We start from the raw sequence: 21,852 nt of genomic DNA on the forward strand, positions 1-21,852 counted from the left end.
TGTCTGAGCCTGAGCCCGAGCCTGCGCTTGCGGCGCTCGTCAGAAGTTAAGGTAAGCAGGGCCGCAACCGGCCGCTCCCGGCGCTGAATGGCGGAGTTTACGTCTCGGTGATTTATGGCTGCAGACTTAAATCTCGGTTCAAGAAGAGTTCACAAGCCGGAGCTTCCTTCCCGGCAGTGACTGATACCCTTACACTTCGAGTTCAGGCCGCTTTCCCATCCCCGCCCCCACCTCTTGTCTCTCCCCTAGCCCAGCCTTAACTTTTCTGGGTTGCAGAGAGGAGGAGAGGTGAGCAGGGGACTCGGGGCTCCTATCCGACGAACCCGCTCAGATTTGGGGTGAGGGAAGGCTAAGGAAGAGGAGGGAACGGGAAGAGGGAGCGATGTTTGTAGGACGGAGGGTGAATTTGGACACATCTTCCAGAGAAGCAATAGGGCTTGCTTCTTGCACTCAATTTAGCCTCTTCAACTCTTTTTCGGCTCTTGCACCTGGAGAGTATTGTCCAGAAACAGATCTTTGTGGAGGAATCTCCCCTCATCCCCAGCCTTTGCTTGGCAGTGCAAAGCAAAGTTTCCTGGCTGGCAAATCTCCAACTTCTTTACTAGGTTGCAAACTTTGGGGGCTGGGTTGGGGTGTGGGGATGTATGAGCTCCAAGGTAGTGGTCTGCTGACCTCAAACAATGGGAAGGATTTTGGTGGGATCCCAGAATCGAATTCATATTTTAAGTTTATGGGGGCTGTTGTATGCTCTTTGATTTTCAAAGATATTTTTGTTATTTTGCAAAACAATGCACAACTTGATAAAAAGACTTAAGTAAGTAGTAGGCTGGTATAACCTGTGATAATGGATTAGCAAGTCACTAGAAATATTGCATGTGCAAAATCAACTTAATTTTGTTTTATCTAATATCTTGCTGTTCGAGTGTCTAATTTTCTTAACCTGACATTTTATTTTACACAAGCCTGGTATCTAAAAAATTTATAATGGCCGACATTAACTCTGCCAAATGTAATAGGAACTGTTTTCAGTGAAAGAAAAGGAAATTGATACATTAAATTGCTATTCAGTTTTATTTTATCCTTTATTTACTTTCAACCATGGTATGTGTAGCTTTCTATTTCCAAAAGAGGAACAATGCTCCAGGGCTCATGATCACTGACAATAACTCTGGATAAGGGATGCTGTAATTTTTAATTGAGGTTCTGGAAAATTAATTGTGCCTGTTTTGCAGATGTTGGTCAGATTGTTGGCTTAATAATGAAATCTAAAGGAGTCCATTATTAGCAATGGAATTATAATCATCTACTGGTAGATGCAATACATTATCTTTTTTTTCTAGTTAACAAAGCATCTAATATTCCTGGAAAATGTGAATAATTCTGGGACTCAATATATATAGTTGGACTGAATGTTAACCATTTTCTTTTGAATTTGTTATAATTTTCTTAAGTGGTCAGAGGGACTAACATTCCGAGTGTGTGTGTGTGTGGGGGGGGGGGTGAATATTTGAAACTCACAAGGAACTTTTCTGTGCTGAGAACTAGAGGTTGACCATGCAATGGTTGAAAACAAAAAGAAAACAGATTGAACTTTTGCAAACTGCTTTCTAAATGAAAGAGGGTTGAGGGGGTTTTCAACTGCTTTTTAGATTTTCAGGGTTATCCTTTACTTGGAATTTCTGAAGCAGGTAAATAGGCCAAGTAACAAATATCAACAACAACAGTACACAAAGATCAGGAAACTCTGGCAGGATTTTATGGCTTGTGCTTCCATCCCTCGTCCGGAGCCAAATGACCCCCATACATCAAATTACATAGCAGTTTCTAAGACAGAACCTATTATCGTTAAGTTGGAAGGAGAGTTCAAGCCGTGGTCATGGAGATGAACGCTGGTTTTTCAGGTTCCTGGAGGGTTTTTTTTTTCTCTCTAATCCATCATGTTTTAACAGGTAGAATTTGATAGTTGCCCCGAATAACAGCACCTCAGAAAGTCCAAGATAGGAGGTTCTGGGAACCTCCTGTAACCAGGGGGAGGAAGTAAAGAAGTGGGGGTGGCTTGCTGGGAAGTGCCTAAGAAACAGGGAGAGGAAAGGAGTAAAGAACTCTCCAGGATTTTAGTTGTGACTTGCTGGGTGGGGTGTTACTGTTGGTCCCTCCTGCAAACACACACACACACACACACACACACACACAGACACACACGCGAAATGTGTTCCAACCAAAGTTTTCCCTCCCCCCTTCTTGGCCACAAGGGGTTCATTTGGAGGAGGTGAGTCATATCCCCAACAAGGTGGATTAACTGCCTAACAAGCTCAGCTTCTGAAATCCAGCATGGTTGGATGGGGCAAATTGCCTGAAAATTTTTTGTGCAAACCTCTTTTGGGAGCAGGAAGGTCCAAGAAGGAGCTGGGTGGGAAGTTACTCCATGTCAGGGCTCTTTTGGCAAACATCAGTCCTAAAGCCGAGAAAACACTGGCGACCCAAGCTCCCCTTTGCCTCCTGGTTCCCTTCCCAAGATTCCCAGAGTGGAGGAGTCTTGGGCCCTCTGGAGGAGGCCAAGGAGCAGAAACTAAGCGACACCCCAAGTTTCTTCTTCCCTGGAAAAGAAAGCTCCCAGCCTTGTTCCTTTCTAGCCTATCAAGCCTTTTTCCTTTTGGACCCCGGCTCCTGAGAGTCGGCTTCCAGCCCTCACTCGTTCTCCTTCTCTCTCCCCGGAAAATCCCCCAACTCCAGACGCAAGTTAAGCAAATATTTGTAGCTGCCAGTAAATTCCAGCGGTTTTTTATAGCGCGGCTCCCTGCGCCCGGGGCCAAGTCGTGCTGCTAAATATTGCTGACCACTTTTTCTTTTATGGCTTTCATGTCACTTAGCTATTGAGAGTAAGATGGATTTGCGCGGAGCCCTCACCGCGCTGCGCTTCTCGCCCCCCTAGGTCTGCGCGGGGCGGCCATTGGCGGCGGAGTGTCACGTGACCGCGGGGGCGTGCCAATGTGCGCCCTCACGAGTGTCAAACCCCTGTCAGAGTGTGCGATCAAGATCGTGAAACAACGCGATGCAAAAAGCGACCTACTACGACAGCTCGGCGATCTACGGTGGCTACCCCTACCAGGCAGCCAACGGGTTCGCTTATAATGCCAATCAGCAGCCGTACCCGGCGTCCGTCGCTTTGGGTGCCGACGGCGAGTACCATCGACCCGCCTGCTCCCTCCAGTCTCCCTCCAGCGCCGGAGACCACCCCAAGGCACACGAACTGAGTGACGCGTGCCTGCGCAGCCTGAGCGCCCCACCTAGCCAGCCTCCAAGCCTGGGCGAGCCGCCCCTGCACCCGCCGCCGACCCAGGCCGCGCCCCCTGCCCCACAGCCGCCTCAGCCCCCACCTCAGCCCCCTGCACCTACCCCTGCCGCGCCCCCGCCTCCCTCTTCTGTCTCCCCACCTCAGAATGCCAGCAGCAACCCCACCCCCGCCAACGCGGCCAAGAGCCCCCTGCTCAACTCACCCACAGTGGCCAAACAAATCTTCCCCTGGATGAAAGAGTCTCGACAAAACACAAAGCAGAAAACCAGCAGCTCTAGCTCAGGTAAAGGAGTGCCTTCTGGAAGAGGGTCCTCTGGCCTGGCTCCCGTCCCGGAGCTACTGCCCACGACATCTAGCACAACCTAGGAGTGATGGAGCATATCTGGAATTCACTGCTCCCACACCACTGCCCACCAAAAAGGTTTTCAGAGTCTTTGCAACTTAGGGAGGTGATAGGCCTCTGTAGGCTGGAAAACCCCAGAGACTTGCTGGGAGTCCCTCTGGACTTCTCCAAGGGCAAGTAGGGTCTAGTGCAGTTGGAATCCCTTCTTGCTCCACTCTTGGAGTTAGGACCTCTGTGCAGAAACAACCTGAGCTCCACTGTCTATCTTTTTAGCATAGCTCTTCTAATAAAACAGTGACATCCTCCCCATACTACAATGTGGCAGAATAAAAACAGGCCTAATCACCCTCCAAGACAGAATCAATGCTTTGCCTATAATCAGAGCCAATTTTTGCTCCAGCAGATGGAGTGGCTGCCTTACCTCTGGGAAGACCCTACTCAGACTTAGTACAATGAAAGCAGCCAAAGATCTCCTGGAGGAGGGGGATGCAGACTTGTCATCCTAATGGGAACCACATGGGCCTCCTGGAAGCAGGCTCCAGTAGAGGAAAGGCCCCAGGCCTTAGGCTTCCTAGCATTTTGGTTACCTTTGCCCCTGCCTTCTCCAGTTGCCAGTGCCCTGCTCTGAGTCTGAGCATCTGGGACCTCCATAGCTAGGATTTGGGGGGCCAGGGAGGACAGAAGGGTACAAGATTAGTGGACAAAAGCCGGGGCAGGCTGCTTGATGACATAGGGAACCCTAAAGAATAGGACACGGCATGAAGGGCCTAGGCCTCCCCACCAGAAATACCTTCAATGGGATCTCTTCTTTGGGCCTTCTCTGCCCAAAGTTTGAGGTTTCCAGTCTGCCCATCTCCTCTGGGTAGAGAGAAAAAAGTGGCCAGTTGAAGCTGCTGCCTAATTATTGTCGGACAGTGTGGGAGGGGAATGAGTGTGTACATTAGGTTTCCCACATTTCAGTTACTGTGAAGGGAATGGAGATGCTGAGACTGGCCCACAGGGAGGCTGTTGTCCGATAGGCCAAAGGGACCAGTAAATGAGTCAGAAAGTTAATAGCTCTAAAAAGAAAATCCAGACCAGGAAGGCAAACCGGGAGTTCTACTTCTCTGTCCTTTCCCCCTTGAGAAGCCTGTGATTTGCTCCTTGGCTGAATGGGGGAGTACCGCTGTTTTACCCACCAGGAGAAGAGAAGAGCACCTAGTTCCTTCTTCTCTCTGGGACCTGACAGATTCAGGAACCTTTGGGGCCTGGTGGAAGGAGGGGCCGGGCTGGGTCAGGGGCTGGGCGGGGCCGCGGCAGCCCCTGACGCCGCTCTTCCTCTCTCTGTCCTCGCAGGCGAGAGCTGCGCTGGCGACAAGAGCCCGCCGGGGCAGGCTTCGTCCAAGCGCGCGCGCACGGCCTACACGAGTGCGCAGCTGGTGGAGCTGGAAAAAGAGTTCCACTTCAACCGCTACCTGTGCCGGCCGCGCCGGGTGGAGATGGCCAATCTGCTGAACCTCACTGAGCGCCAGATCAAGATCTGGTTCCAGAATCGCCGCATGAAGTACAAAAAGGATCAGAAGGGCAAGGGCATGCTAACCTCATCGGGGGGCCAGTCTCCAAGTCGCAGTCCCGTGCCCCCCGGCGCCGGTGGCTATCTGAACTCTATGCATTCGTTGGTCAACAGCGTCCCGTACGAGCCCCAGTCGCCCCCGCCCTTCTCCAAGCCCCCCCAGGGTACCTACGGGCTGCCCCCCACCTCCTACCCTGCATCCCTGCCCAGCTGTGCACCCCCACCACCCCCACAGAAGCGCTACACGGCGGCAGGGGCGGGCGCAGGGGGCACCCCCGACTATGACCCGCACGCTCATGGCCTGCAGGGCAACGGCAGCTATGGGACCCCACACATACAGGGAAGCCCCGTCTTCGTGGGGGGCAGCTACGTGGAGCCCATGAGCAACTCTGGGCCAGCCCTCTTTGGTCTAACTCACCTCCCCCACGCTGCCTCGGGCGCCATGGACTATGGGGGCGCCGGGCCGCTGGGCAGCGGCCACCACCACGGGCCCGGGCCTGGGGAGCCGCACCCCACCTACACGGACCTTACTGCCCACCATCCTTCTCAGGGAAGAATTCAGGAAGCACCCAAGCTCACCCACCTGTGATGGTGGGCTGGTGCTATGCGCCAGGAGAGTCTCCCCCCACCCACCTTTTTTCTTTGGTTGCTTTTTTTTTTTTTTTTTTTTTTTTTAGGTTCTTCCTGCCCTTTCCTTCCTTCCTTCCTTTTCTCTCTTCTCCGCCCCCGCACTCCTTTCCCGGTTTCCCCCCTCGTTGGGAAGGCGTTTTTATAGTTTATGTGACGTAGCAATCTTGGTTGCTGGAATGGCTGTATCAGTAGCGATATTTATCTCTTCCTGCTCCTCGATAGGCCACTGGCCCTGCACCCTTTACCTTCTCCACTCTTTGATCAGAAACAGGGTATATGAACAAATTTTCTAGTCGAGTTTTCAATGTGAATTTGTTCGTACATTATGGCTCCCGAGGGGAAGCGATTACTTTTTTTAATTTTAATTTTTTTTAATTGCACTTCTTATAAAGAATGAGAAAAAAAAAATCAAAGGCGCTTTGAAACAGGGGCTCCCTGTGCAAGGATGACTAAGTGTACGTCTTTCCGTGTGTGTATGCTGGTGAACAGTCAGATTTATTTATATTTTTTTGCAAGCATTGAATAATCTAAGTTTTAAATATTATTTATCCCCATCCGTTCGTATTTATATTAAAGAAATTCTGTACCCTGATGGTTCAGAGGGTTCTTGGGCCTTTTGTTCAATTGTGTATTGGCGTACTTAGAATTTTTTTTTTATTTCAAAGGGAAGTATAATTCCTTTAAACGGTAATGATGCAATAAAACCAGAGAAGATCCAGCTTTTGAAAACAGTGATTTAGGTTTGTAACATCCGGCAAAACTGAAAAAAAAAAAAATCTGTAAACGCGAAAAATACTAGATTTGTTTTGAGAATTCTACATTCCTTGCTGCTCACATTCTGAGAAACAAAAAGAAATAAAGTTTTTATTCTGAATAATATACGTGTTAAGAAGGGGTTCCTTGGCCGAAGACGTGGGTCTGCGTGGAATTCAGGCCGAGGCGAGCCGGCAGAGCAGGCCGGGCTCAGCAGCCCTTCGGCTCCAGTATGGGGCCTGGCCAGGCTATTCGCCTGGAAGCTCGGCGAATTCTCAGGATGGCGGCTGGGGCTCCAGGCGGCTGCGGCAGCTCTGGTAACGCCGTGCGGCCGGCCCGCTGGGCTGCCCGGTTCCCAGCTGCTGCGGAGGTAGGTCGAGGGCGCAGGGGCTGCCGAGTGCTGTGCTCTAAAGAAACAAAGGCAGCCCGGCCCAAGGCGCAGCGGGAGCGCACAGGTGCCCCGCGGCCGAGCAAGGGGATAACGCAGGGCGGTCTTCTGCTCCACGCTCTTGCTCGGGTCAAAGCGGACCAACTAACGTCTAAACCTCGGGATTAGCCAGCCGCGCAGAGGATGCCGAGCACTTTCCGGGAGCAATCGGACTCCTGGTCTCCTCTGGGATGCTTTGCAGTCTATTACAGTGTCAGAAGGAAAGAATGGTTCCTAAAATCTGCACGAGGAGCGAAACAGTTTGAAAGGGACTGAGGCTCACCCGGGTCTCCAGCAAACGGAGGACCGAACTGGGGAGAGTCACCTGAGCCAGTCCCTTCCCTGGACTGCCTGAATCCCAGCATCAGCTTCCTACTGAATGTAGTATTTGGCATTCTCTGAATTTATTTCCTCTCCTTCCCTCCTAGCTTTCTTTTTATGGCCCCAGGGGGAGGGGGAGAGAGCAAGGAGATCGGTATCTTTGTAATAAAAATGCAATTTTATAAGTACTTTTTTGATTTGATGTTACAGGAGCTAAATATTACATTTCCACTCCTGGATTTAAGATAGGGCTGCTTACTGACTGGCTGGTAGAGGCAAAAGAAGGCACAGTAAAGGGAAATATTTTCATCTTCAGATTTAAGGATTCCTCGAGAAAGGAACCAAATTCAGAAAATGCAAACCTCAGACCTGCATCCCATCATCACCCGCTTCAGAGCTGGAAGTGAGGAACTGCTTTCGTCTGGGGATTAAGAGCATCGGATGTGAGAAATAAATCCCTATTCTCCCTGGATTGTATCTTTCAGAGGCAGAAGAGGAAAATGTCGCCATTTTGTTTGCAATCCAAAATATCCATCATCATGGCCGTTATCTTCCCCCTGTGAAGCTCCCTCAGATTATTCTTAGAAGCAGGCACTGGAGCCATTTCTGGGTACTGCTGGGTACCAACGAGCTGCTTTTAGAGAAACTCCTCAGTTTAAGGAAAAGACTCGGAGGATGCCAAGCCAGGCTGCTGCGGAGAGCTCAGTGTTTCTCTCACACCCAGAGGTGCTTTCCCCATATCTGTCCTAAGGCTGTTGAAATATATATATATATATATAATATTATATATATCCTTTTTAAAGAGTTTGGGCTATGGGAGAAATAGATTTGCTCTCCGCACCTCAACCTCTGTGCCAAAATATGGCGCACCTCAGAAATGCAGAGGCTGCAAAACCAGGCTTTGTGAGGACTAGGGCTTCCACCTTTTGGTCACGCTGAGCAGATACAGGAGTCTTCTTTTAAGTAATCAATTTAGAGACACGTGTAAAATTACCTGGAAAAATAAGGAACAGCTAGTAAAATTACCTAGAAAAATAAAGATCTTCATCTAAGGATGAAGATCTTTCAGGGATGTCACTATTTGAACCCACTTCTGAAATCTACTCTTTAGCTGAGGGAGGGATAGTTTGGAGGCTTCCTCCTTCCCCCAGGGCTAAGATTTTAAAATGAGATTCTAATGTAATTTCCCATATCTTACCAGTCAAGACATTCATTTTGGCTTTCAAAGAAAAAAGTATTGACTTCACCCCCCAGTTTCCTAGATATTAAAAAGAAATCCTTATTAAAATATCTCATGAGTTAAAGTAATAGACTTGGGGAAGATTTCAGTGTTGAGTGGTCAAAGAAAAGGGTTTTCTTCCAGATGGTATTTGAATTAAGGCGGCTGAGGCGGCAGAAAGCTCTCACCCACGCAGCCCCTGACAAAGCCTCAGAGATATGGGGGCAGCGCTGCTCCCTCTCTGCACCCCCCTTCCCTTAAGCCTATACTATTTTCTGGTAAAAACAAATGCCAAAAGCCGCCATCCCAGAGTCCGCAAAGCACCCTTCCTAAAAGGAGCCCTAATCCTTTTCACTGCCAAAATATATATTTTTAAAGACTAGTTTTCCTTATTTACTTGCATTTCCTGCTCTCCTCTTTGCTCGGTCACATTTTATCTTGGAAGGAGCTGGAAGCTGAAATGTGTTCTTAAGGGCTAGAAGCTGTCAAGGCTTTTGGTGAGCAAGATTGATCGCGCCCAGACTTCCTTCGGAGCTTTGTTTGGAATAAAAGCAAGAAAACTAAAAAACCTCACATTTTCCGAAATAGCATCTCCATCTGCAAGGCAGTGCTCTGGGCTGGTCAATGATATAGGCCACTTATATCTGATTTCCACCCCAAACCCTCTTTGATGCCGGCCTCAGAGATGGGGTCCTGCCTTTGCTCCTTGGTTGGCCTTTCTTGTTTTCTACGTAGATTTTTCTCCCCCTCCAACCTCTCTCTCCCTGGCCATCAGAATGATTTATTTTCCTGCCATTGATGCCTGCCGGCCTGGGGGACTCTGATCACTTCGTCTATATCAAAGGAAGCAAAAGCGAATCACCATCCTCAGGGTTTGGGGGGGAAAAGAGGTACCTCCAGATCTACCTCTCAGCCTCCTTACCTCTTTCTGGCTTGGTGGATTTTTAAAAAATTATTTTTTGGTACCTAAAGGTGTTATCTTTTGAACCCTCTAGCACCGTCCAAGATGCGCTCAGTCTCAAGTCTCCGAATTGGAAAAAGAGAATGAAGGAGAACGAGAATCTTTATAATTCCTCCTTGGGTCGCCTCCTCTCCCCCGCAGTGCTGTTTCCCACAACAGAACCCGGAAGCAAACATCCCCGGTGCCCAAGGATCAGGAAGGTGTGGGAGGCAGTTCAGGCTGCCAGGGAGCACTCGCTGTATCTAAACCAACCAGCCCCCAGCCAGAGCGTCAAGGACAAGAAGAAGGGTAGAAAAAAAGAGAGAGGGAGGGAGAGAGAGGAACAAGCATCTTCTCTTTCCTTGCTGGTAACTTCCAACAGACTTTCTGGAAATCGGAAATACTCACCGCACCCGAGCCCTACGGGTATGAAACCCAGAATGCCAGGAGCCGCACGCGCCTGCTCGGGGCGGCATTTCTTTGGCTGGCCGCCGCCCTGGCTACGGGGATTTGGACACATGGACCTGGGGTTGTTGTCTCGCTTGGCACATGCATCTTTCTCCAGCCACTCCTGAGAAGTTGATGGCGCAGGAAGGTCGGGAAGCTTTGAGAGCCGCCTCCCGTTTTCCGCTTCCCGCCGGAGCCAGATGCAAAGCTGCCGTGGAATAGCCTGCTAACAATGGGCCGGGGGCACAGACTCTGGGCTGCACACTGGGAGGGGGGCGAGAGACTGCGGGAAGAAGGGGAGGCGGACATAAGAGAGAGGGAGGGAGAAAGGGGGAGAAGAGGAAAAAGAGGGAAAAAGACAGGCAGGAAGCAAAACAGACCGAGAGAGATCAGTTTTGAGATCCAGGAACTGGTTTCAGGAAAAGTGAAGGAGGAAAAGGGAACGAAAAGGAGGACCCCCTCCCAACCAAAATCTTTCTTTTCTTCTCTCTTTTCTGTCTTCTCTTTCTCCATCTCTCCATCTCTCTCTTCTTCCCTCTGTCTTTATTCTCCCTCTCGCATCTCCTCTCTCCCTCTGCTCCTTCCTCCTGCTTTAACAGAACTTATGTGGCTGGGATGCAGGGCCCTCGGGTGTCAAAACTTTGAAGATTAATGGATTACTTTGTTAATGACTGCAGGCGTCAGACTGAGGTGCTTAAATGATTTGTGAGGTGCGAGGCGTCTTCCCGACAGTCCCAAACAATGCGCGGAGTGTGCGGGGGAGGCAGAGGGCAGCCGCCGGCGGGACCGTCAGCAGGGCTTACACTCGCACACATTCACACACACATACTCCCAGGCGCACATACCAGATCCTTGCAGATCAGGAGGCGCTCAGGCACCCTCGCCCCCACGTACTCCGGGACATCCCCACCCACACCAACATATATGTATTTTTGCCCTGAAAAAAGTGTAAATAAAGCCTCGCTGGCCCCCAATGAGGCGTTCCTTCCCGACTTTTTTGGATCAATCAAACAGACAGTGGCTTCTTTTGATTAAAGCCCAAATTGTCATTGGGCAGAAGCAATCATGTGACAGCCAATTCGGTCCAATTTCAACCTTGTCTCCATGAATTCAATAGTTTAATAGTAGCGCGGTCCCCATACGGCTGTAATCAGTGAATTAGAAAAAAAACACCCTAGCAGCGATATTCTATGATAGATTTTTTTTTTCCTCTGCGCTCGCCTTTTTCCTGGGCCTTGCCCCCCCAAAGCCCCTCCAAAAGAGGGAACTTTTTCTCTGAGGGGGCTCCAAGGAGAAGGCCATGAATTACGAATTTGAGCGAGAGATTGGTTTTATCAATAGCCAGCCGTCGCTCGCTGAGTGCCTGACATCTTTTCCCCCTGTCGCTGATACATTTCAAAGTTCATCAATCAAGACCTCGACGCTTTCACACTCGACACTGATTCCTCCTCCTTTTGAGCAGACCATTCCCAGCCTGAACCCCGGCAATCACCCTCGCCACGGCGCTGGCGGCCGCCCCAAGCCGAGCCCTGCGGGCAGCCGCGGCAGCCCGGTGCCCGCCGGCGCCCTGCAGCCGCCTGAGTACCCCTGGATGAAGGAGAAGAAGGCGGCCAAGAAAACCGCACTTCCGCCGGCCGCCGCCGCCGCCGCCGCCGCAGCCACCGGCCCTGCTTGCCTCAGCCACAAAGGTCAGTCCAAAGACTTGGCCCCAGGTCTCCGGGACCCTCTTCCTTCTCCGGGCTGCCCCGAGAGTGGCTGTTGGGGGAGGGGAGAGTGGGCTGGGAGAGAAGGAGGAGAGGGAGAGATGCTTGGTTGCCTTGTCCTTGCCCCTGTGGGCTCAGGAGTGGGTTTGATGGAGAGGAAAGGGGATCCTGTGCTCTACAATGAGACATATATATTTTTAGGAAGTGGGGGGAAACTTTCCCGAACTTGTGTAATGTGGGATGATTTATTTGAGTTGGAACTGACCTCCTCCTGTCTAGTTGTCCTAGAGTTTGGCTTTTTGACAGTAATGAAGAGTGATAGATCGCTCTTGCTCAGCTAAGCAGCTGATGCATTAATTATAAATTGTGTTGTGACTAATATAAAGTTTGCTCCCGGATGAAGAGGTTGAGGGGAGTCATAGGCATGAATTCAGTAGACGAGGAGGAGACCGGGTCTCCCCAGGCTGGGCTCCCAGGAAAGGCAGCACAATAGCTCTACTGCATCCAGGGGCGGCCATTTTGTTGCAGTTGATCTTTTCTGCTGTATTTATTCTCCAGTGGAATAACCCCGCTCGGACCCCTCCACCTCCAACTGTGCGTGTGTCTCTTGTTGGTTTCCCTTTCCGCAGAATCCCTGGAAATCGCCGATGGCAGCGGCGGGGGATCGCGGCGCCTGAGAACTGCTTACACCAACACACAGCTTCTAGAGCTGGAAAAAGAATTTCATTTCAACAAGTACCTTTGCAGACCCCGAAGGGTGGAGATTGCAGCGCTACTGGATTTGACTGAGAGACAAGTGAAAGTGTGGTTTCAGAACCGGAGGATGAAGCACAAGAGGCAGACCCAGTGCAAGGAAAACCAAAACAGCGAAGGGAAATGTAAAAGCCTTGAGGACTCCGAGAAAGTAGAGGAGGACGAGGAAGAGAAGACGCTCTTTGAGCAAGCCCTTAGCGTCTCTGGGGCCCTTCTGGAGAGGGAAGGCTACACTTTTCAGCAAAATGCCCTCTCTCAGCAGCAGGCTCCCAATGGACACAATGGCGACTCCCAAAGTTTCCCAGTCTCGCCTTTAACCAGCAATGAGAAAAATCTGAAACATTTTCAGCACCAGTCACCCACTGTTCCTAACTGCTTGTCAACAATGGGCCAGAACTGTGGAGCTGGCCTAAACAATGACAGTCCTGAGGCCCTCGAGGTCCCCTCTTTGCAGGACTTTAACGTTTTCTCCACAGATTCCTGCCTGCAGCTTTCAGACACAGTTTCACCCAGTTTGCCAGGTTCCCTCGACAGTCCCGTAGATATTTCAGCTGACAGCTTTGACTTTTTTACAGACACACTCACCACAATCGACTTGCAGCATCTGAATTACTAAAAACATTAAAGCAAAACAAAGCATCACAAAACAAAAACCCCTTTGACCAGGTGGTTTTGCCTTCTTTTATTCTGGAGTTTATTTTTATTTTCTTCTTGACCTACCCTTCCCTCCTTTAAATGTTGAGGATTTTCTGTTTAGTGATTCCCTGACCCAGTTCCAAACAGAGCCATCTTTTACAGATTATTTTGGAGTTTTAGTTGTTTTAAACCTAACTCAACCACCCTTTATGTGATTTCCTGAGAGCAATATGAGACCTGCAAGAAAGTGATCATCTAATTGTATCTTCACTTTCTTTTTATTTTTGTATTACATTAGGATGCATTGTCATGCATATTTTTTGTAGAATAAATTCTCCTTTACTATAAATAGCTTTCTTATTTTTCTCCCCCTTTTCAAGGCTCATAACAGTTTCTTTTTCTTCTTTTAGTCTAACTTGGTAAATAAAATTCTAGTCACAATTTATCCTCTTTTTCAATTTTAATACATTTATTAAGGCGGCATGTTCAAAGTCTTCAATGGACAGCAACAAAACAGAAAGCCAAAAAATGACTAGGGCTTCTAATAAGTGTTTTTTTGTTGTTGTTGTTGTTTGTTTGTTTTTGCTTTTTTGCTTCTTCTCCTCCTTCTTTTTAAAGGGAATAGATTTGATTTTCAGTGCACAGGTTCAAGCCATAGATTTAAATTGGTAATAGAGACAGAATTGGGCAGTCTAAGATTTGGGCCAAGCCCAAGCTCTTGAAAGTGGAGAAATAAAGTGCCTACAGAAACCTCCAACTCCAGGAATGAGTAACATGGAGTTTCTTTAATAAGCTACCAGTCTCCAGGTCAATAACTAAGTTATCAACAATTCATTTATTTATACACTTTTGTTTCAAACATCCACATTTCAACCCTCTCCCCCATAAATCTCTCCACATTTTCAGTGTGGTTGATTAATCTCCCAGCTCTTGATGGGTTCAGGCAAAACAGACCTAAAAGACAGAGAAAAACAAAAATAAAACAAAACAGTGATTACTATCTGGAAAATGCACCCCAGAAAATGTTCTTTCCAATCCTCTGGTTCAGTCACTCTAGGATTCTTTTTTTTTTTTTCAGGGTCAGAAAAATCAATATTTCATTCTTAAATCTGTTTACATTGCTAATAATGGATCATTAATGCTTCGAAGTCAGGTTAGCAAGTTGAGATTTAAAATGGTGTGTTTCTACACCCTAGGTTATAAATTAACCCAGGTTCTAGAGAGAGAGAAAAGCACTTTAAATGAAATATCAATAAAATGTGATCTAGGGTGTGTCACTGGGTTGTTGCTTTTTTCCCCCTCCCTTGTTAGGTCTCTTCACGTTTATTTTTCCCTTTCTGAGCTCTCTTCTGATGCCTACTTACTTACCGTGAGAAAACGCAGCATGTAAGCAACATGTGTGTGGGACGGGTTGATTTAAGAACCTGGCTCTTAACAGCAAAGGCTTGGAAGTTCCAATGACAACGCGATGTTTCTTCATAGGTTTGCTCCCTACCTTCCCTCGCCCCTTCCTCTGCTAAATCCCAGCTGCCGCGGCGGAGTGTGGGGACTATGGCTGGTTTCTGGCCCCAAGCTCATCGCGGAGCAGGGCGTCCCCGTCGCGGCCAGGGCTGCGCAGCTCCTGGATGCGATTCGTCCTACGCTCATAAATCAAACGCTTTCTATGAATGAAAATGTCATCAAAGAGATCAACTGCAGGAACACATGCACAAATAAAAATCCTCTTACGTATTTGCCGGGGATCCCCGTCTGAAAGCATTAAGTTAGAAGGCGTTTAGTCATAATTCATTTTTATTGCTCTTTTAAAACAACAGCTTGGCTGAGCCGCGTATGCCATGAACAGTTCAGGGCCTCGGCGGCGTTTTGTCTCCTCCTCATTCCTTTCCTTTCTAGTATAAGAGCCCTGAAAGAGGCGTTTTGAGCCAAGAGAACCGCTTGTAGGCGATCATTTTAAGCGTAACCAAGCTCGCCTTTCACCCAGTCTCCCAAGGCGTTGAAAGAGTCTTGGGGCGCTGACCTACTTGCCTAGAGGGCCAAGGATCTCCTACTCGGTGGAACAGCCCCCAGCATTTCTTGGGGGAGGGGTGTGGGGAAAGAACCGAGCTACAGAAGCCTAAGGGCTCGAGGCCAGGGGAGGCTGCCTTTGTGTGCCGTTCCCGGAGAGCGGCGCTCTGGGCTGCCAGCCGAGGCATAGCCAGCCCGGCTGCGAGCGCCCGGCCTGCGGGGAGCCGGGAACAGTAAACGGAGGAGGGCGGCCGCGGGCCTGTGTGTCTGCGGGCCTGTGTGCGAGAGCAAGCTCGTGATCCCAAGAAAAACACTCCACCCAGGATACCCCCGAAAAGAGGCCAGGAGAGAAGAGAGGCTGAGGGAGAGCAGCGCCGAAGCAGCGAACTAGCAGAGGGAGAGTGGCTCCTGCCCGGGTCGGCTTTGTGGCAGGCGCCCTGCAGCCGAGGGGGTCCTGCAAACCTAGGCTGAGGAGGGCAACCAAGGTACAGGAATGAGGCAGCGGGGGAAAATGTACTGACTTGCTCAGGCTTGGAGGAAGGATTGCTCTCATAGCCAGCACCGACCTCCTCACATCCTGCCCACTCCCCCACAGGAGCTCTTTCTCTCCCTGCCGCTGGAAGCTGGCGCTCCCAAGGAAGCCACCTCCAGGAGGACCGCCTTGCCTTTCCCCTTCTCCAGTAGGAGGATTCCCAGGAGCCGAAACTGGGGCAGGGGTGGCTGCCCAACCCCAGGAAGCGGCTCTTTCCTGCCCCTGCTCCCTCTTAACCATGCTTGGAATGGATCAAAGTCACAGAGAAATACCAACCTGAAAGGAAATGTTTGGGGAGAATGTTTCATTGTTACTGAGGGAGTCCAGAGTCAGCATGGGTTTTCCCTCTTGAGGGGACAGGTTTGGGGGAGCTTCGGTAGGTGGAGAACAGAATACAGAAGACTGAAAGGGTGACTAACATATTTGAAATGTGCCTGCCTTGAAAAAAAAACCTTCCTTGTTCTAACAGGGGAGGAAAGGCTGAAGGGGAGTGGAAACCCCAAACCCACATACATTCCTCACTATAAATTTCATCTGATTCCAACATTGTACACATGGTTGGAGTAAAATTTATACAGCATTGGCTGCAAAGCTTCCTGGACGAGCTCTCGATTTCTCCTACCCAAGACTGCATCAATTATTGGTCTCCGTTTGGCTTTTTCCTCTCTACAAGCCCAGGGTTGACGGGAAACCTAATAGTAAACAACAATTAACGACCTCAGCAGCGTCAGGGTAGAAGGAGGGTGATGGGGAACAGGACCCTTGGCCTGGGATGACGCTCAGATTTTCACGTGTCTCTCTAAGGAAAGACTTGAAGGTTCTCATAAGCAACTACCCAGCCATTTGGAAAGGGGAGGAGGTGTCGTTGGGGTAAAGTGTTCTGTCCACCATCAGCCATCTGTCCACCGCTCCTCCCACCTGCCAGTCCCCACACCCACTCTAGACGCGCAGCAGAATGAGGAAGGTTACAAAAGGAAGCTCTCTCTCTCTTCTAACATTCCCCTCCAGAAAAAGAGGAACGCAACGAAGGGAGTTCAGCTACTTTGTTGGAGCTGTGGACCGGCCCTGCGAGGCCCACGCGGGAGCGGAGGCTCCTGGGTCTCGGGCGCCGGCAGATGGCCTGCAGCGCACGGCCCGGCCCCCACGCTGGCCACGTCCGCCAGCGTCATCTCTCTCCCCCGCCTCCTACCCCTAAAAATCCGGCGGTCGAGTAGCTCCGCATCCCGGAGGGCTCCCGGTGCAAAACTGAGTGGGAAAGAAACGGCGGAGAGCGAGGAGAGAGGGAGGGTGGGGAAGAAGAGCCCGGCCGCCCCCGGCCTTTTCCGGCGATCCCTGTTTCCAGGGCTCTTCCGCACCCCCCCTTCCCCGGTCGAATTACAGAAACTCCTCATTGCCATGCTAATGAAGAGCGGGGGCTGTGGGGAGAGGGTTTCGGAGACTCTCCTGGAAGAAGGGAAGTTTCTTTTCTTGCCCTCGTCTCCTTCACCCCGACCCGAGTTCCTCCCAGCCAGCCCTCTGCGCTCTTCCCTCTCCATTCCGCGCTTGGAGAGCCGGTGGCCCAGCCTCGCCCTCTGCCACGGTTCTGTGCGCTCCTCACAGCCCCATGGTCTCCCAGCCCAGCCTCAGAGCAGAGAAGGCGGCCTGGGAACCCGGGGCTCGGTGTCAGCCGGATTCCCCGCCTTCCGGTTGGGCGCGCTCCGAGCTGGGCCCGCGAACCTGCGGCCACCCGGCGAACTCCGGCCCACTAACTCGCGCCCCGAGAGAGCCGGGAGCCCTCTTCCCTTCTCACCTCTCGCCAGTTCATCTTTCAGTGCACAGTGGGGAGGGGGCGGGAGCGGGGGACGCCTCTCAGCTCCCACCTCCCGGAGGCCTGGCGGGGCGGGCAGCGGAGTCGGGCGCGCGCAGAAGGCAGCCTTTGCTCTTCTTCGCTCCAGCACTCCAAATCGGCCGTTGCAGTCGCCGCAGCAGCTGCCGCCGCCTGGGCTGCCTGGGGGGGCGACTGCGCGTCACCTAGACGGCGGAGCGCCGGGGATTTAAATGCCACTGAAACGGTGATCCATCACCGCGGAAGCCGGCAAACTTTTGCAGGAGGCTCAGCCATTGGCTGACACCGTCACGTGCCCCTCCCCTAGCGTCCTCCGCCCTCCCGCCCCCCCCCTCTTGCGCACTGTACATTCATATCATTTTTCTTCTCAGGCCCCATGGAGGAAGTGAGAAAGTTGGCACGGTCACCCAGGGCTTCGCAGGACCAGGTCACTCAGTGACAGATGGACAATGCAAGAATGAACTCCTTCCTGGAATACCCCATCCTTAGCAGTGGCGACTCGGGGACCTGCTCAGCCCGAGCCTACCCCTCGGACCATGGGATTACAACTTTCCAGTCGTGCGCGGTCAGTACCAACAGCTGCGGCGGCGACGACCGCTTCCTAGTGGGCAGGGGGGTGCAGATCGGTTCGCCTCACCAACACCACCACCACCACCATCACCACCCCCAGCCGGCTACCTACCAGACTTCTGGGAACCTGGGGGTGTCCTACTCTCACTCAAGTTGTGGTCCAAGCTATGGCTCACAGAACTTCAGTGCGCCTTACAGCCCCTACGCGTTAAATCAGGAAGCAGACGTAAGTGGTGGGTACCCCCAGTGCGCTCCCGCTGTTTACTCTGGAAATCTCTCATCTCCCATGGTCCAGCATCACCACCACCACCAGGGTTATGCCGGGGGCGCGGTGGGCTCGCCTCAGTACATTCACCACTCATATGGACAAGAGCACCAAAGCCTGGCCCTGGCTACGTATAATAACTCCTTGTCCCCTCTCCACGCCAGCCACCAAGAAGCCTGTCGCTCCCCTGCATCGGAGACATCTTCTCCAGCGCAGACTTTTGACTGGATGAAAGTCAAAAGAAACCCTCCCAAAACAGGTCAGTCCTGCTGGTTGGTGGATGCTCCTTGATTAATCTGGAAGGAGCTGGTATGCTTAATTTCCAAGGAAAATTAATAATTATCTTTTTTTAAAAAAAGGCTTTAAGACTAGTGTTGTAGTGCATGGAGAGGGTACCCAGAGGTGTTGGGGCAAAGAAGCCTCAGGGATTGGCGTGTTCTCAAGGATTTTATACATTTGGGAAGTAGGAAGTGTGTGGGGGTGGTTATTGTGACGGTAGTGTTCTGTTAATATCTTAAGGCTCCATTAATCACCGATCTGACCACGCTAATGGTTGACTTCAGGTTAACACTTTACACCTCATCACTCACCCTCCACAGCCCGATTTGTGTTGAGTTCTTGATCTTTTCTTTACCTGAGTGTTGCCATGAGGTGTGCAGGTAATCTCAAGTCGGTTTAAAAATTTTTACCTTTCCATCTCATGGCTTCCCACTTTTGCCCCAGGGAAAGTTGGAGAGTATGGCTACCTGGGTCAACCCAACGCGGTGCGCACCAACTTCACTACGAAGCAGCTCACGGAGCTGGAGAAGGAGTTCCACTTCAACAAGTACCTGACGCGCGCCCGCAGGGTGGAGATCGCTGCATCCCTGCAGCTTAACGAGACCCAAGTGAAGATCTGGTTCCAGAACCGCCGAATGAAGCAAAAGAAACGTGAGAAGGAGGGTCTCTTGCCCATCTCTCCAGCCACCCCGCCAGGAAACGACGAGAAGGCCGAGGAATCCTCAGAGAAGTCCAGCGCTTCGCCCTGCGTTCCTTCCCCGGGGTCTTCTACCTCAGACACTCTGACTACCTCCCACTAAGGCGGCTCCAGTCCCAGACCACAGCCCAGGCATCTCCTTGGGCTGGGACTTCTTACCCAAAGCACATGCTTAGCTTATCTTTCTTTCCATTTACAGTCTCTTCCTTTCTGATCCTATCTGAGGAGCTCCTGGCCAGGATAATATGTTTGCAGATAATTCTGGACCAGAGACTTGGTGCCGGGTTAACACCTTAATCCAGATTGGGTGCCAGCATACATTTTCTGGTGGGCCTTAACATCCCTCCTGATTTTAGGAGAATTCACAGAACCTACTCTTCCTTTCAGATGACTTTTTGGAAAATAGTTCCCTTTACCAACAGAAACATGCCAGAAGGAATCTTCTCATCTTTTATCTAACTATATGTACAGCTCTCTCCTCCCTTGTCCTTGAAAGTAGGATATAGTGAAAGGAGAGTCCAGGAGCTCACGAAGAAGAGATACACTGTGTATTTACACAATTAATTCCTCCCTTAATTTAAGTCATTTTCATGTGTGAGTGTGTGCTGGTTGTGAATACTTTGTCCTAAGAGATTTATCTTTATACAGATTTTCTAGAAATGTTTAGGTTACTAAAACAGGGTGGGCAAACTCTCAAAACTGGTACAATTTTGTAAGTGAAAGAACAAATTTCCTCATTTAAATCCAATCAGATGCCTCAGAGGGTAGCCTCGATTTGTTCTTACAGTTAAGAAGCCCTGCAGAGCACAAAGTTCAGAAATCCAGCTTCCTGTGCTAAGTCTTTCCCAATCCCCACTCCTTTCTTCTTGGGCCACCCTCTGTTTAAAATTTGTGCTGGGTTATTCAGAACCTAAAAGTATTATTCAAACCAGCTTCTTCCTTCCACAGTTATCTTAGTTGGATATAATGTATTTTCAGGTCAATTGTTAATGTGATGGATGGCACAATGAATGTATATTTTGTGTGATTCGTGAATAGTCTTTTGCATGTCGCACAATGTTTGATGTCCCCGAAGTACCACACTGAGTTCTATCAGTTATCCTTTGTGAGCCTATGATATTCCCCATTTCCTGTACAATCATGAACAGCTCTGAGATCCTGGAGAGATATGATCCAGAGCAGAGTTTACGGGTCTTAGGATGTCTGTAATAAATAAATATACTCAAGTTTCAGGTATGCTTAAGCATCCATGTATTTGGCTGGGCTACAATTTGTTAATTCCTACGAAGTTGGCATATTTCATGAGGGGAAAGGGAGAAGGGTGGTAAATATTTTCAAAGAGATGGGCCTTTTCTTGAATAAAAGTTAGTAACAGCTCCTTTATTATAATCAAAGCTCATAATGGAAAAAAAAAGACTGATGAAGAAATTTATGAAGCAGATTTATTTTTGAAACAAACATGGATACTTCCTGGGTCAAGTGCTAACCTTTTCACCTCCAACTGGATGTTGACATATATATACACAAAACTCCCTTCAAAAGCCAAAACTGTCTTCAGTCAGTCTTTCCTCACATCAGTGAACCAAGAGCTAAGAGATTCACATTTAATTAGCTCCAGTATAAAGTTGTTGTGAGGATGGGGCCCTCATTCCACTCCTCTTCCTTCTTTTTGGATTGTCACGCAGAGTTCTAATATATTCCACCCTTCAAATGGAGTGTTTTTAGTAAACCCTTGCATCCCTTCCCCCATTCTTCCTGTCAACATCCATCCCTTCCTGTGGCTCTTCCCTCCTTCTTCCCCATCTCTGGGTTGCATATCTCATTCCCTTCAGACTCAGCTTTGATTTCATAGCCACCGTGGCTGTAATGGATCCATAGTTCTAATTCCATGCCACATAACCCAGGAAAAAAAAAGTCATTTTCTTCTCTGGGCTCAACAGGTACTTCCCAGGTGAACTTGTGGAAGCTACCCTGAAGCCTTTCAATATCCAAGTTGTTTCTGACCAAGGTACATATCTGCTCTCAAAAGAGGAAACCAGCAAATGATAGAGTTCAAAGTGGCTCTCCTCCCAGACCTCTTTATTGCTTTCCTTTACTTTCACACATTTTTGGAGGCATTTTATTTAGACCAACAGTAGAGCAGAAAATTTACGACACTGAAAACAAACACAGACATATGACTTCCTTCCTCCCCAAAGGGTGTTTTACAAAGGGTGGGCTGGAGGAGAAAAACCCTACAAAAACTTGGAATTTGCAGGCCGTCTAGAGCCCTCGTGAGAATTCCTGCACTTCCCTGTCAAAGAAGAGAAGGCTGAACTTTGCGGTGCAGTTGCTGCGGCCATATCAAGGGCACCCGGTGCCCTCCCCTCAGCTGCTGGGTTCTGAGGTTGCCTGTAAAAGACTCAAGTGGATGGAGAAGAACTTCAAAGACGGTCAACCCTTTCTTTCATTTCCTGCCTGGCCTTATACTGTATCTTTTGTTTATTAGTGTAAGGTCACACAGCAAAACAGATGGCTGGCTTCCAAATACTTTAATGTGTTAAAGTGTCTTTAGCATGCCATTGACTCTATTTCAATATCTAAAAGCAGGGCCTGATCCGCTGGAATCCGGGAGATTCCAGTCTTTAAGGTGCTGGTTTTAATGTAGCAGAGAGAGAGAAC

At 49.8% G+C, this 21,852-nt stretch overlaps 3 protein-coding genes and 1 long non-coding RNA gene across 7 annotated transcripts in view; 3 read left to right on the plus strand and 1 right to left on the minus strand.

The window, feature by feature from the left end:
• HOXA3 (homeobox A3) overlaps window positions 1-7,524 on the plus strand; it is a 34,037-nt gene extending 26,513 nt beyond the window's left edge. The window contains exons 5-6 of one of the 2 annotated variants that reach the window (XM_011972265.1): window positions 2,933-3,578; window positions 4,974-6,697. In XM_011972265.1, the coding sequence (XP_011827655.1) occupies window positions 3,053-3,578; window positions 4,974-5,779 (1,332 nt within the window). In that variant the 5' untranslated portion in view covers window positions 2,933-3,052 and the 3' untranslated portion in view covers window positions 5,780-6,697. Of the gene's footprint in view, window positions 1-2,932; window positions 3,579-4,973 lie in introns of both variants that reach the window. The other variant, XM_011972267.1, reaches the window with a different exon arrangement.
• A 3,396-nt stretch (window positions 7,525-10,920) lies between these two features.
• On the plus strand, window positions 10,921-13,367 carry HOXA2 (homeobox A2). Its single transcript, XM_011972271.1, has 2 exons — window positions 10,921-11,615; window positions 12,260-13,367. Exons 1-2 carry the CDS (start codon window positions 11,228-11,230, stop codon window positions 12,997-12,999), a joined length of 1,128 nt encoding a protein of 375 aa, XP_011827661.1. The 5' UTR covers window positions 10,921-11,227; the 3' UTR covers window positions 13,000-13,367.
• Window positions 13,368-13,469: 102 nt separating this feature from the next.
• LOC105533734 lies at window positions 13,470-17,639 on the minus strand. Of its 2 annotated transcripts, none has more exons than XR_001005161.1 (2): window positions 17,345-17,639; window positions 13,470-13,973 (listed from the first exon to the last, which is right to left on the minus strand). It is a non-coding gene; the product is annotated as an uncharacterized LOC105533734 (long non-coding RNA). The 2 variants fall into 2 exon arrangements; XR_001005162.1 differs by having other exon boundaries at window positions 14,388-17,379.
• Window positions 17,640-17,728: 89 nt separating this feature from the next.
• HOXA1 (homeobox A1) lies at window positions 17,729-20,739 on the plus strand. 2 transcript variants are annotated; one of them, XM_011972273.1, is made up of 3 exons: window positions 17,729-18,176; window positions 18,380-18,474; window positions 18,939-20,739. In XM_011972273.1, exons 1-2 carry the CDS (start codon window positions 17,823-17,825, stop codon window positions 18,437-18,439), a joined length of 414 nt encoding a protein of 137 aa, XP_011827663.1. In that variant the 5' UTR covers window positions 17,729-17,822; the 3' UTR covers window positions 18,440-18,474; window positions 18,939-20,739. The 2 variants fall into 2 exon arrangements, with proteins under 2 accessions (XP_011827663.1, XP_011827662.1); XM_011972272.1 differs by having other exon boundaries at window positions 17,733-18,474.
• Window positions 20,740-21,852: the final 1,113 nt, after the last annotated feature.

This window comes from Mandrillus leucophaeus, unplaced genomic scaffold (assembly GCF_000951045.1).
Source record: "Mandrillus leucophaeus isolate KB7577 unplaced genomic scaffold, Mleu.le_1.0 Scaffold128, whole genome shotgun sequence".
Taxonomy (NCBI): Eukaryota; Metazoa; Chordata; class Mammalia; order Primates; family Cercopithecidae; genus Mandrillus; species Mandrillus leucophaeus.

Excerpts from the sequence above, each read along its gene's own strand:
- HOXA1 (XM_011972272.1), top strand. The coding sequence starts at position 17,823 with ATGGACAATGCAAGAATGAACTCCTTCCTGGAATACCCCATCCTTAGC. Across the intron at positions 18,475-18,938 it reads AAGAAACCCTCCCAAAACAG|GGAAAGTTGGAGAGTATGGC; the intron begins GTCAGTCCTGCT and ends CTTTTGCCCCAG.
- HOXA2 (XM_011972271.1), top strand. The coding sequence starts at position 11,228 with ATGAATTACGAATTTGAGCGAGAGATTGGTTTTATCAATAGCCAGCCG. Across the intron at positions 11,616-12,259 it reads TGCTTGCCTCAGCCACAAAG|AATCCCTGGAAATCGCCGAT; the intron begins GTCAGTCCAAAG and ends CCCTTTCCGCAG.